This window comes from Ammospiza nelsoni, chromosome 22 (assembly GCF_027579445.1).
Source record: "Ammospiza nelsoni isolate bAmmNel1 chromosome 22, bAmmNel1.pri, whole genome shotgun sequence".
Taxonomy (NCBI): Eukaryota; Metazoa; Chordata; class Aves; order Passeriformes; family Passerellidae; genus Ammospiza; species Ammospiza nelsoni.
The window spans coordinates 9,250,623-9,262,843 of NC_080654.1; the positions used below are offsets into that span (position 1 = coordinate 9,250,623).

The 12,221-nt window shown below is 53.2% G+C and overlaps 2 protein-coding genes across 2 annotated transcripts; both read right to left on the minus strand.

Moving 5' to 3' along the window:
• Positions 1 to 3,740: 3,740 nt before the first annotated feature.
• Positions 3,741 to 9,440, minus strand: LOC132082867 (cell division cycle protein 20 homolog). Its single transcript, XM_059487281.1, has 6 exons — positions 8,990 to 9,440; positions 8,298 to 8,443; positions 7,570 to 7,666; positions 6,521 to 6,649; positions 3,944 to 3,954; positions 3,741 to 3,827 (listed from the first exon to the last, which is right to left on the minus strand). Exons 1-6 carry the CDS (start codon positions 9,438 to 9,440, stop codon positions 3,741 to 3,743), a joined length of 921 nt encoding a protein of 306 aa, XP_059343264.1.
• A 366-nt stretch (positions 9,441 to 9,806) lies between these two features.
• On the minus strand, positions 9,807 to 12,020 carry LOC132082868 (thrombopoietin receptor-like). Its single transcript, XM_059487282.1, has 8 exons — positions 11,807 to 12,020; positions 11,515 to 11,644; positions 11,085 to 11,257; positions 10,839 to 10,984; positions 10,537 to 10,696; positions 10,283 to 10,370; positions 10,073 to 10,164; positions 9,807 to 9,991 (listed from the first exon to the last, which is right to left on the minus strand). The coding sequence occupies exons 1-8, from the start codon at positions 12,018 to 12,020 to the stop codon at positions 9,807 to 9,809; spliced, it is 1,188 nt and encodes a 395-aa protein (XP_059343265.1).
• Positions 12,021 to 12,221: the final 201 nt, after the last annotated feature.

Sequence of the window (12,221 nt, forward strand, 5' to 3'; positions counted from 1 at the left end):
AGAAAGAGCAGGAAGACATACAAAAGCCAGGTTAGGTTACACCCTAAGCTAAGCAGAAGGGAAGCCTCTACTTACGTGCAAAATTTGTGAAATAATAAATGGAATAAGTAATGCCATATGCAGCAAAAGCTGCAGTGGCCAGATGGTTAATTATTGGCATATCTGCAATTTTTCTAAACGCTAAAAATACAAGCCTCTTGTCAGTGGGCAGCTGCCTACTGACAGATGCTTTGACCAGGAAGGTTCTCCTGATCTGAGCAAGGCCTAGGGCTGCTCTGACACTCAGGCCTTCCGTGCACCAAGGCAACCTTCTGATGCCACTATGACAAGGTGGCAACCATGCCCTGACATCACAAAGGGACAGCTCTGTGTTGGTCTTTATGCAAAGCAATAACCAACCTTCCCTACAGAAAACACAAAAGAGCCTGGGAAATTCTCATCTGTCACAAAGCACCGAAAATTCCCCTCATGGGCCAAACCCTGTTGTTCAGGGATCCAAGAGGAACTCCAGGAGTGCCCCAAGCACCTACAGCCTGTACCCCAACTGAGCACTCAGATGGGACACAAGCAAAGGAAACCAGACCAAGATAATGGCCCACAGCTTTGCACGTGTGAGAAATGACTCTCACTTTTAAAATTTTAAAGGTTTAGTAAACCTTAACAAAGGACTGAATAAGGAAAAGTCGCATGATTGGGAGTCTCTGTGACTAGCAGCCATGTGCTCATCTGCAAAAAGGATGCTCTGCCTTTTATACCCTCAGCCCCTCCAAAGGTTTTGCCAGTCAACTCTTTCTCTGCTGCCCATGGGTGGAGATTACTTTCCTGCATCCCGACTGGAGGTCAGGCGTTGTTACACCCTGCCTGCTGGTCACAAGCCAGCCCTCCCCAAATGCCCTGACTGCCCAGGCTGTTACAAGGGGGACGGGAAAGAGGACTATGGGAGGATATATTACAATATAATCACTACTCATGTGAACATCCACATAACATCTGCTTCTTAATTGTCAGAGCCAACCATTGCATTACTTGTCCAGAACACACAGAACCAGGAGAGAAGCCACTGTTGGCATCACAGCTGAAATGCTTCCTAACAAATCTCCCCACATATTTGCACCTTTATTGGACATGCCCAGGGCTCCGGTGCGTGTACATCTCTGCCTCTCTTCCCCTTTGGCAGCAGTGGAACTGGCAGCATCTGCCCGCCAGCAACAGCTGCTCCCAGCTGGGAACGCCACTGGCGGCGCTGATTTCCAGAGGCTTCTGTGTGCCAGGGGAAGCCAAGGCAGGAGCGGGCTGAACGGTGCTGGCGCTGCTGCTGCTTTGTGCCAGAGAGCCCCGGCTGGGCAGGGCACGGTGCCCACTGCGCTGCGGGCTCCTTCTCCTGCCACAGCTGGGCACACCTGGCAACAAGGCATGACAACCTGTGGGCAAGCCAAGGGGTTTCTGGGGCTGCACTGCTCTGCACACACCCAGCACACCTGCAGCACACAATTTTAACCCTCAAACAGGTAAACCAAAGGAAAACAACTGGAAAAGATTACATTTTCACCATTCTTACCTGCTCAACAGAAGTCTTCAAAATGAACGTTACCAAGCAAGGCCCAATTCCTGCTGCCAGCTCAGGGTTAGAAGAGAGGCAATCCTTGATCTCAGCACTGGGTGTGTGGGGAATCACTTCCCTAACACGTGCACACCCAGCAATCTCACTTACTAGTTTGTATCCATGGATCTAAGACATATTCAATACTTTGCTGAAACTCACAGGCTAAATATTCCCCCAAATGATTTCATTTATTGATTGATACTTATTGACTTCTTGATACTTAAATCACTTCTCCAAATTTACTGACAAGAGAACAGGAGTGTCCTGTAGGTCCCTACTGGTCATTGCCCCAGGTTCAGGAGGAGGCCCATGCAGAAAATAAGCCAGGACAAAACTGGGCTTGCAAAGCAAATTCTTTCTATTTGTTGCAGTAGCAAATAATACATACCAAGCCCTGGATTCCTAAAAATCTGCTGAGCGGGAGAAGGAGGTGGAGCGTGGTGCTCGGCAGCAGGGGCAGGTGGGCAGTGCACTTTCAGGACATCCCCTGGAGCAAAACCACGTGCATCTCATCCTTCTCACCCTTCCAGCTCAGAACCAGGCCTGGGATCTCCTGCTCAGGAGTGGAATTTCCCAGTTACAGCATCGGCTCACCCATGGCTGGTGTGTGAGATGAGGCCATGAATCCAGGATTTAAAAGAACTGGAAGAGTTAAAATTTTAGCAAGATTTAGTTAGGGGGAAAGAGTATAGCAAGAAGAGTAGAAATAAGAAGGGATAATTAATTTTTATCAGATAAGGTAGTTAAGGCTAGGGTAATATGTCACTTGCCTGTCTTTACTATGTTTAAAGAAGCGGGATGGGATGCGGATTTCTTTGTGACAAAGAAGAGGACCGTAGCCTGCACCTGGGCCCCGAAACTACAACTATAGCCAAGGGGTGTGAAAGCCTGCCAACAGATCATAAGGAAAGAGGTCAAATTGAGGAAGACATCTTGGCCTTCATCAGAAGGAGACCATTCCCCACTTTAAAATCCACCAACCCATTTGAAGTGAAAGACTGCAGAAATGTGAAGGAACTTTGGACTCAATTATAATACATTTTAATTCAAAGGAGGGTAGGCAGTGTTATCTAATGAATATGTGTTAGGTTTTTTGGGATTTATATGAATGTGTAAGATATTTTAGATGAGTAGAGATGAGAGAGAGAGCCAGTGGTTCTTCACGCATGTCTTTAGGAGACAACTCCTCGTGTGCCTGGCTGTAATTAACACACCACCTCCTACCTTTAACTGTGGGGAGTTCTATTCCACACCTCATTTGCTGACCGCGGCAGGAACGCTAATCCACTAATCACTTGGGGCAAAGGGTATGCTTGTATTTGCACAGGTGCCGGACCTAAGTGGGTCCTGGTGAAGGATGTGAAACCGTCTCATACACAAGAGCACACCGACAATTCCACCAGCAGGGAAATGAGCACGCAGACGTGAGCCGCACGGAGAAGCTACGGTGCATGCCAGACGTTCCCCGTTCAACCTGGGAAAGCTACAATTCTGGAGTTTGATGTTGATTTTTGGACTGGGAAAATGGTTTGTATCATAGAGCTCTTTCAGCAAAAGCGTGGTGTCCATTGTGTTCCAAAGAATTCTAAGATATCCAAATTTGTAAAAATTGAAGGTTAGAGGGACAGTTTAGTGCCCTATAGTTGGCCAGTCCCTGAACAAGCGCTAAAAGATTTGCTTGAGAACTGAAATAGATGGGGAAGCTTTTGCCAAAAAACAGCTGAACAGGAACATGGAGCTTGATCATATGATATACTGGAACTTGTTGGTTTTGCTTGCTTGCTTTTGCATGCATACATGCCTGTAGATCAACCAAAAACGAAGGTTTGCCTTGCTTTAGCCAAGTCAGCAGGCTCAGACACCGTGTGTTTGACCCATTTCAGCCCAGACAAATCCTTTGCAACACATCTGGTTGGTGTGCCTGTGCCAGCCAAGGAGCAGCCAATACCCAATCGTGACAAATATTGGTGTGAGGCTGCCAACGAGACCAATCCCATAACCAGCTGACATCACTGGGCCCCTGATCTTCTTAAAGCACTTTCTGAACCTCAAGAATTGGAATTCTTGGTTCATTGGTGATGGAATTTTGTGCTGAGTTTCAGTACCAGGGAGATCCACAGTTGAATGTTACTCCCCATCATCCTGAGGACAGATACTCCAGTTTGTGGTGCAATTGCAGTACCCCAGTGCCCCCTAAGGGTGAAACTGCTGACGAGTAGATGACCTAGATGAGTCCCCACATCAATTAGCAACAGAATATTGGCTCATTTGTGGAGACAGAGCCTGGCAGGACATTCCCTCAAAAATTAAAGGTGGCCCATGTAGCATCAGACAACTCACTGTGATAGCACCTAACGTTAAAAAAGCCATCAAGAGAAAACACAGAGAAAAAAGATTTGCCCATCATTATAAAGAAAACTGTAATAGCAATTTCAGACCCTAGGACCCTGCAAAATGAGGTACATTGAATTTATTTCTACATCAACTTGCCTTGGGTGAGGCATTGAAACCATGACACCGATTGGGGTGTTGGCTGAAGAAAGAAGACAGTGCTACTTCCATTGCAATTAGTGACATGAGGACTGATGTTAGTGCTGTCAGACATGCAACCTTACAGAACAGAGCAGCAATTGATTTCCTTAGCAGCCATTCCATGTGTTCAGTGTCACCCTCATGTTCAACACTGTCACTGTCAGCTTTGACAGCTTTTGGACTGTGTTTGAGAAGTCAATTTTTTCTGACTGTTGAAGGGCTTTGGGGCCCAGAGTTCTTGTTAGGAACAAGGGATTAAGTGTGTGAGCCATGGAGTTGTTGGACCAGGTGTTTTGTCTAAGTGGTGAGAAGGGTTTCTTCCTTTCTGTTTCTCTTTCAAGGGGAATATTAATGTTGCCCCTGAGTCCTCAGGAGGGGAGCCTGTGGACAGAGCTGCAGCAGAGGGAGCTTTGCCTGGCACCGAGAGCTGTGGGAACAATCCCCAGGAGCCCGAGGAGCCTGGTAAGGACAGAGCCCCCACTGGTTTAGAGAGGGGTGAGATGGCTGCTCTGAGCCTGCCTCTGGCAGGGAGGGAGATGAGAAGGCTTGAGTTCCTGTCTGCAGCCTTGGTGCTTCCTGGTGCCTTGAGTTCAAATCCTGCACTGGCACAGCCTGCCTGAGCCCTGCCCTCCACGCTTCTCCAGAGGCTCTGACACTGAGTCCTCTGAGGGAATCCACAAAATTAGAGAGTTTTGGGAAAGCTGCAAAGGCAGGTCTCAGATACAGCAGAACTGTGATTAGAGCCAAGCAGCAGCCGTCAGATAGGTCAGCAGAAAACTTATTTAAACTGCAGAAAAGCAAGGACAAATAGAACAATGGTCTGTGTATTAACGCTGGTCTAGAATAAATCTCCAAGCTACAGAAAAGTTTATCTAGCAAGATATTGGGAAGGTTGAAGCTTAATAATGCAGCTCACTGCATTGTGTTTTAAGGCTTACTGGTAGGTATTGTCTTCAAAATAAACAAGCACTGTTTTAACCAAAGGTACCTGTGCTTATAGTGATTGGATCCAACTACTGTCAATATGCTTTTGCTTTGTGTGATTGGTCAAAAAACTTTTAAAGTAAGTTTTAACATTAAGTTCCTGGTCTGCTGCCTGGGATGTGAGCTGCTGGCATCTTCCCATTGTCATAACCACGTAATGAGAGTGATGCTGGAAAACAAACAGCTCGAGGCGCGTTCCTCAGCAGCCCCGGCCCGCTCGGGATTTCTACATAGCCCCTGCCAGCGTCAAATGGCACGGCTTGATTTGCAGGGCAGACAGTCTTAAACATCTGCAATATCCTATCAGAGTCCTAGTTTGGCTTCATTCAAAGAAAGGGGAGAGTGCACCTAACACTGACCACTTGTTAGGCAATATCTTCCACCTTGCCCTTGTACCCCTACAGAGAGGCTGTCTGCAAAATGCCCAGAACACCCTCCAAATCTGCAGCAAGGCCAGGAAAAGCAGGCAGAGAATCTTTCTGTTCTCAAGGTCCCCCTTCCTAGGCGACTTGACCCTTTCTACCTGATTCTCACTTGAGATCTACCCATGATACAGCACTGCAGGAAAACACTTTAAAGGGTCATTAACCAGAACCTGCTTGGAAAGCAAGGGTAGAAACTCTTTCCCTCCCTGATGGGATGCGGGCTGGCAACTGCTGCTCTGAAGATGTGCAGCTGCTCCTGTCTGGAGAGGCCATGGAAGGGCTGTGATGGTCTACGGGAACCAGAGGAATGATGAGCTCAGGTTGGCATTTGAGCTTCATGGGAACAAGCAGAATGAAGAGCTCACAGTGGAGATGAAATTTGCCTGTGCCTGGCTCCTCCAGTGAAACCCCAAGAAGTCCAGATGAAGCAAACACCTTCTCCCAAGAAGCTAGGAAACCTCAGAGTCCTGAGCACCTGCACTTAGCCTGGAAAGGCCGGGAGGCAGCTCTAAATCCTCAGGTGAGGCAGCACTGAGGTCCTGGTATGAGAGCGCTGTGTAGCAGTGCTGTCCAGAGCCACTGCCAGGAAGTTCTGGGAGCTCCAGTCTATGAGATTCAGTTCTACAATTTGAAAGAGCAATGCAGGTCACACCATGCTTGGCTAGAGAGCCCTGCCCTTCACCCGTGCTGCTGCAGCAGGTGTGGGTGCACATGTGCACACACACACGTGCAGGTGAGGGGCAGCCTTCTGAGTGTCACTATGCCCAGCTGCTGGGGCCAGGTACCCTGCTCCAAGGCATCTACACTGTGCCCTAGACCACTCTCCCGCTAAGGCCACACAGGGACACTCCAGAAGGGGTCTGTGCTAGCCTGGGTACACCAAATAATACAGATAGCCCAGTTACACTGTCCTAGGAACAGCAATCCAGTGCAGAATGTTCTGGATGCCCAGCACTCAACCCTGTAGCCGACTTACAGTAGTCGTTGAACATCTCTGGTGCATCCAAGACCCGTTCTGGCTTTGAGGGAATATTTCTGCTATTCTTCCTGCTGGATCCAGGTGCCATTTTCTGACTGTAGAGCACTTTCAGCTTATTCTGACAGCCTGTGTGCAGGGGAACAGATTTGTTAACCTGAGTTAGTTTCCTCCCAGCTGCTCACCCAACTAGGAATCCCTTGGAGTGAAAATGAAGTCCTAAGAGAAACACTCACAAGCCTGCAGTGCACTAAAATCACTGGCAGTATGAACTGCTGAACAGGGGTGAGCTACAATTTCCTCATTCATGGAAACAAATTTGACAAACACTTGGGTTTTTGAATCCCAATATATTTAGTTGCAGTTTAAGCTAGAAAGTGCACAGAAGAGGGTTTGATGCTCTTACAGACTTCATGAAGGTTTGGAACCTGCAGTATAGGTGAACGTTCACTGACATCTTTTCATAAAAACCCTTTCTTTAGGATTTTTCCCCTTCTGAGAAGCTGTGGCCTCAGCAACAAAAGGTAAACAATGGTTATCTGCTGCTGGGGAATGCAACGGGTGGATGTGTGATTGGTCTCGGGTGGATGTTTGGATTTACTGACCACTCAAGGCAGAGCTAGGTCTTGCTCTCTGCTTAGACACAGCCCTTTGTTTATTCATTCTTTCTCTATTCTTAGCTTAGCTAGCTTCTGAGAACTTTCCTTCTATTTCTTTTAGTATAGTAATAATGTAATATATATCATAAAATTATAAATCCAGCCTTCTGAACATGAGGTCAAGATTCTCGTCTCTCTCGCCACCCTGAAGACCCTTGCAAGCCCTGTAACAGGTGACCAACTGGCAGTCATAGCAACTCTCCTAAATAAATTCACTGTAACTGGTATGCCCTCCCTCGACCTCAGGAACCTTAAGAAAGGAGACTCCAGCCTGTACAGCTCTCAGAAACCAGTTGATTTCTCCTGTGACCACACACAGAGCCTCTGTGTTGCTGTTCCCCAGACCTGATCTCCCCTGCTGATTCAGCTCACACAGAGCCTGTATCACACCTTCTGGAGCATTCTGTGGTTTTCCTCTGAGGTGGAGGATTTTTGCCTCTTCTACATCAAAACCATTCAGATTCACTGCCCAGGCTTTCTGTTGCTCCTACAGAGACAAATCACCCTCAGTGCAATGCATTTAAAACAATTCCCACACTGCAATTTAAACAGACACCTAAGTCCCCTTCTCTTAGAATCTGAAGATGTTTGCCTGTGCTGCAAGGGTCAGTCACACAGAGGCAGGTCAAAGCACTTTTTCCTCAGACTGTCATACATCGTCCTGCTCACATTTTCACACAATGGCAAATTCAGTGTCATTGCCAGTGGGAAAAGCCACAGCCACAAAGCGACCAAATGCTTCACAAACAGATTTCAGAAGACAGTGTAAAACATTCCAGAAGTGTTCCCTGTGGAGACATTGTCCTAGAATAGCTACCACCAGCAGTTTCACTTTGCATAGGCTCACAGCTTTGTGTTTGTGTTGCCTGCTACATTTTAAAGCCTCATTAGTCAAAAGCCAAATTTTGCTACCAGAAGCAGCATAGGCTTCGAGTGCATGGCAGTCTCTACAGCTTCAGTCTCATCCTAGGCTCCTGAAGCCCAGAGCTGCAAGTAGTGATGGCTGGGACTTGTCAGTCCCGTCTGCCCACTTGATAGAACCTCTTGTTCACTGCTCTGTAAAGGGGCAGGAAGGAGTAGCGGTTGTTGAAGCAATTGTAACTTAGCAACATGCTCACCTTCTTGGTAGGGGAATCCGCAGCAGGGTCATTCTCTTTGGTTAGGAGGAAATTTGCCATCTCCATCTGCATGGTGCTGCGTTTGGGAATGTAGCGATCCCCCCCGGCCTTTGTGGGGTAGCTTTGAATTTTGGATCCAGATTTACCTGCATTCACATATGAAAAGATTGTCTTACAGCTATTTAAAAGCCTGCATTAGAGCTTTCACGGGAGCAAACCCAACACTCTTCCACATCACACCCACCAGACAAGTAGGACTCTGACGTCTCACGCCACACAGTCACAACTAACTTATATTTTCCTCCCTGCCACCAAGTTGGTTAGGGACAGTGTGGTGCAACTCCTTGGGTCTAGTGCAACAATGCCAGAGTCCAGAGATAAGGGGAAGATACAAAAGCGCTCACAGGATGTAAAGCTGTCAGCTCACAGTCCCGCCCACACTCGTCCTAGCATACAGCTGTGCCAGCAAGGCTCAGCTGGGCGAACAGCAGCTCGCCAGCCCCAGTGCTCAGAGCTCTGCCCCTCATGCTGGCAAGGAGGTGGGTGGCTGTCAGGAGCACAGCCCACCTCCTCCTGCCTGAGCAGCAGCCGGTAGGGCAGCGTGGCAGGGAGCCCAGAGCCCCATGGCTACGGACAAGCAGCCTGGGCGAGGCTCCCGCACTCAACCTCTGCCGCCGGTGGCCGGCGCTCACCGGCTGTCGTGGACGGCGTCTTGCTGGAGCTGTGGGAGCGATTGCCCGGCTTCACGGGCCACACGCCGACGGGGCTGGGCCCGGGGCCGCTCTCCTTGGCCTTGCGCTGCCATGGCGCAGGCGGCGCGGTCGGGATCAGCGTGTCCAGCTTCAGCAGCCCGTGCAGGTCCGCCTCCAACAGGAACTGCGCCGTGGTCCTGCGGGCGGGCGGGGTTAGCCGTGCCCAGCGGCCGGGCTGAGCCTGCTCCGACAGCCCCGCCGGCCTCCCCCCACCGGACCGTGCAAGCGCTGCGGCCGCTCCTGCCCGCCAACGCACACCCCCACTCTCCCCAGCCGCTCCTCGGGACACTCCGTCAGCCGATACGCCCTCCCTCCCTCCGCTCCTCGGGGGTCCTTGATCAGCCGGCACCTCTTCCAGCCGCTCTTTGGGGCTCCCTCCGATAAGCAACATTCTCCCTTCCCCTGCCCGCCTCACCACAGCCTCCCCGCTCGGGACTGCGCCTGCAGGCCGCCTCTCCGGCCCTGTGGCACGCTCACCTCCGCGGCGCCGCCGCCGCTCGGCCGCCCCGCAGCATTTCAAACGGCGGGCGGACGGGGCCCCGCTGGGCCGCTTCACACCCACCGGCCGCGCACTGCCCGGCGACGGCCGCGCGACGCAACGCGATTGGCTGAGCCGCGGGACGGGGCGGAGCGCTCCGCGCATGAAGTGAGGGGGCGGGACCGGAGGCGGGACCAGGTCTTGCTAAGGCGGGGCGATCCGCGCCGGGGGCGCGGCGCCGCAGGAGGGACCAGGCGGGGGCTCGGGGGGAACAGGAGTTTATGGCGGGGTGGGGGCGGTCGTGGCTGCCCGCGGCTCCCAGCCGCTCATGAGCAGGTAGGACTGGTTGGCCATGTCGGTGCTGGACAGGCGGCCCCCAGAGTGCTCCGGCGGCGGGCCGGGCAGCACCTCCAGCAGGCAGGGCAGGACGGTCTCCTCTGGCGGCTGCTTTTCGAAGGCATGGCCTGGGGCGACATGGAGTGGACGGGGTAGGGGCTGCCCTTCGAGCTGCCCCTGGGAGCAGCTGAGTCGCCCTGCCCACCCACTGGCCTGGCCGTGCTTGCTGCTTTCCTGGAGGAAGCTGCCCAGAGCACGGTGCAGCTCAGGAACGGGCGGCCGGAGTTTCGGCTTCATGTTGCTGGGTACGCAGGAAGGGGCATCGAATTTACCCTCAGACTTGAGGTGCCCTAATGCCCCATGCAAGTTGCCCAGGCTTGGTGCTGGACCCCCCCGCCTGCCCCCGGCACAGCCCTTACCTGTAGAGGGAGGGGAAGGTGCAACACAGCCCCAGGAGCGCTGCTGAGAAGAGCAGCGGCACCACCGTAACACTGGGGCTGAGCCAGCCTGCATCGGCGGAGGAATGCCGGAACTGTAGCCTTTCCCAGAGCCACCATCTCTGAGCCCCTCGCAGCCCCCTGCCCCGTGCCCCCCTCCCCATTTCCAGCACTGTCTGCCTCTTGCCCTCAGCCGTGAGGCTTCTGCGGCCGCAGCCTCCAGCCCTGCCCCTTACCCGCATCGGCCACGGCATCAACCACAACGGGTTTGGTCCCGGCGCTCCAGCTGCCCCGGTACCACGGCCCGCTGGGCTGGACCCGCACCTGCGCGGGGTAGCGGGAGCCTGGCCGCAGGTCCAGGACCTCTTTCCTCGCTGATCGCGGAACCTGCAGGACCTGCGGGGCAGAGCCGAGCCGGAGGCATGGCTGCTGTGGGCTGGCACCAAGGGGCGGGTCCCGCTTGGCCCGAGCCCGCGCCTGCCGTGTGTCAGCAGCGGAGGAGGGCAGCGCTGCTCGGGCTTCCCTGGGCAGGCCTTGCCTTCCAGTAATGGCTTTTCTCCATGGCATAGCGGACCTGGTAGTCCAGCTGCTCTGCAGGCAGCTCCAGGGGCGGCAGCCACTGCACGCTCAGCCGGCCCTGCGACACTGTTGCCTGCACAAGCTGTGGGGCATCTGTGAGCATTGCTGGTGTTGGGGATAGGCATTCGTCGCTCCTGTGAAACGGGACATGGGACACTGTGTCCCCTGTGAGACAAGCAGGGGCTGCGGTGGCACTGGGACTCACCAGCCTGGTGCAGCCAAAAGGGCTCCTTGAAGTAGCTGAGTGTGGGCAGCATGTGGGTCCTGGTGACATTCACCAGGACAGAGATGGCACTGCCAGCCTTGGGCTGGAAAGTGCAGGCATAGGTGCCCTGTGCCCCCCTGCTTACCTCCTCGCACTGTTGCCATGCATCTTCCCTGTGGGAGGAGTGGGGAGCCAGTCAGTCTCACCAAAGCAAACCCACAGCCAGCATTCCTCCTGCTCTTCCCCAGGAAAGCTACTACTGCTTGTAGTTGGAGGTGCAATGTGGTGAGGGGGTATGAGATTGGTGGTGGAAGGGCAGGACAGAGCAGGGCATGGGCAAGGGGCCCAGTGTGGGATATTGGGACACAGCAGGACCAGTGGTCTCTGGGATGTGCCTGCATGGGTGCCACCTGCCTGCCATGCCCCTTACCTTGTGCCAGCCCCGCTCGGAGGTGGCCGGTAGAGGAGCTGGTGGGAGCTGTGGGGCTCTGCAGGGTCCCAGCTCCACTCGCAGCGCTCGTGCCGCAGGTAAGGGGTTCTGCAGCAGAGCCCGATGTCTCCTGGGCAGGGAGAGCCAGGACAGGGAGGGGGCTGCTTCCCCTTGGCCCCCCAAAACTTGGGAGTTACACCTTGCTACAGCAGGACCCCCACCCCAGCAGCCCCAGGTGTGGGTGCCTCCCTGCTGTTGCTGCCAGCACCCTGCAGAGGGGATGGCTGCTCACCGGAGGAGTGGGGGGTCTCTGCAGCCAGAGCCTGTGACCAGGGCCCCCAGACGCCGTCCATGGAGGTACCGTCGGGCTTGCTGCACAGCTGGATGTGGTGCCTCACCCCTGGCTCCAGGCCCCGGAGCACCACCCAAGTGTTGGCCTGGACCAGCCTCTGCAGGAGAGGGGCCAAGCTGAGGAGCAACTGCAGGCTCCAAAGGCCCCTGCCCATCCCTGACACCTCCAAGGACCTGTCCCAGTGCTGCTCATTTCAGAGGGTGCTGCCTTGGGGGAGAGAAAAATCAATCTTCTGCCTTTCAGGGAGCTGAACGAGAAGGGACTCTTCACCATCCAACACCTGGCTGGGTCCCATTCAGAGGTCCTGCTTTGAAGCCTCCGTCAGGTTTGCTTGGCAGTTACCAGCGAGGTGAGA

What these genes read in the sequence shown, in the direction of transcription:
- LOC132082867 (XM_059487281.1), bottom strand. Translation starts at nt 9,440, where the DNA reads ATGTTGCTTATCGGAGGGAGCCCCAAAGAGCGGCTGGAAGAGGTGCCG. An exon ending in CGGATTCCCCTACCAAGAAG is followed by an intron (nt 7,667 to 8,297) that starts GTGAGCATGTTG and finishes TTGTCTCTGTAG; the next exon opens with GAGCAACAGAAAGCCTGGGC. An exon ending in ACCACAGAATGCTCCAGAAG is followed by an intron (nt 6,650 to 7,569) that starts GTGTGATACAGG and finishes CCCTGCACACAG; the next exon opens with GCTGTCAGAATAAGCTGAAA.
- LOC132082868 (XM_059487282.1), bottom strand. Translation starts at nt 12,020, where the DNA reads ATGGGCAGGGGCCTTTGGAGCCTGCAGTTGCTCCTCAGCTTGGCCCCT. An exon ending in TGATGCCGTGGCCGATGCGG is followed by an intron (nt 10,371 to 10,536) that starts GTAAGGGGCAGG and finishes CCGCCGATGCAG; the next exon opens with GCTGGCTCAGCCCCAGTGTT. An exon ending in ACCTTCCCCTCCCTCTACAG is followed by an intron (nt 10,165 to 10,282) that starts GTAAGGGCTGTG and finishes CTGCGTACCCAG; the next exon opens with CAACATGAAGCCGAAACTCC.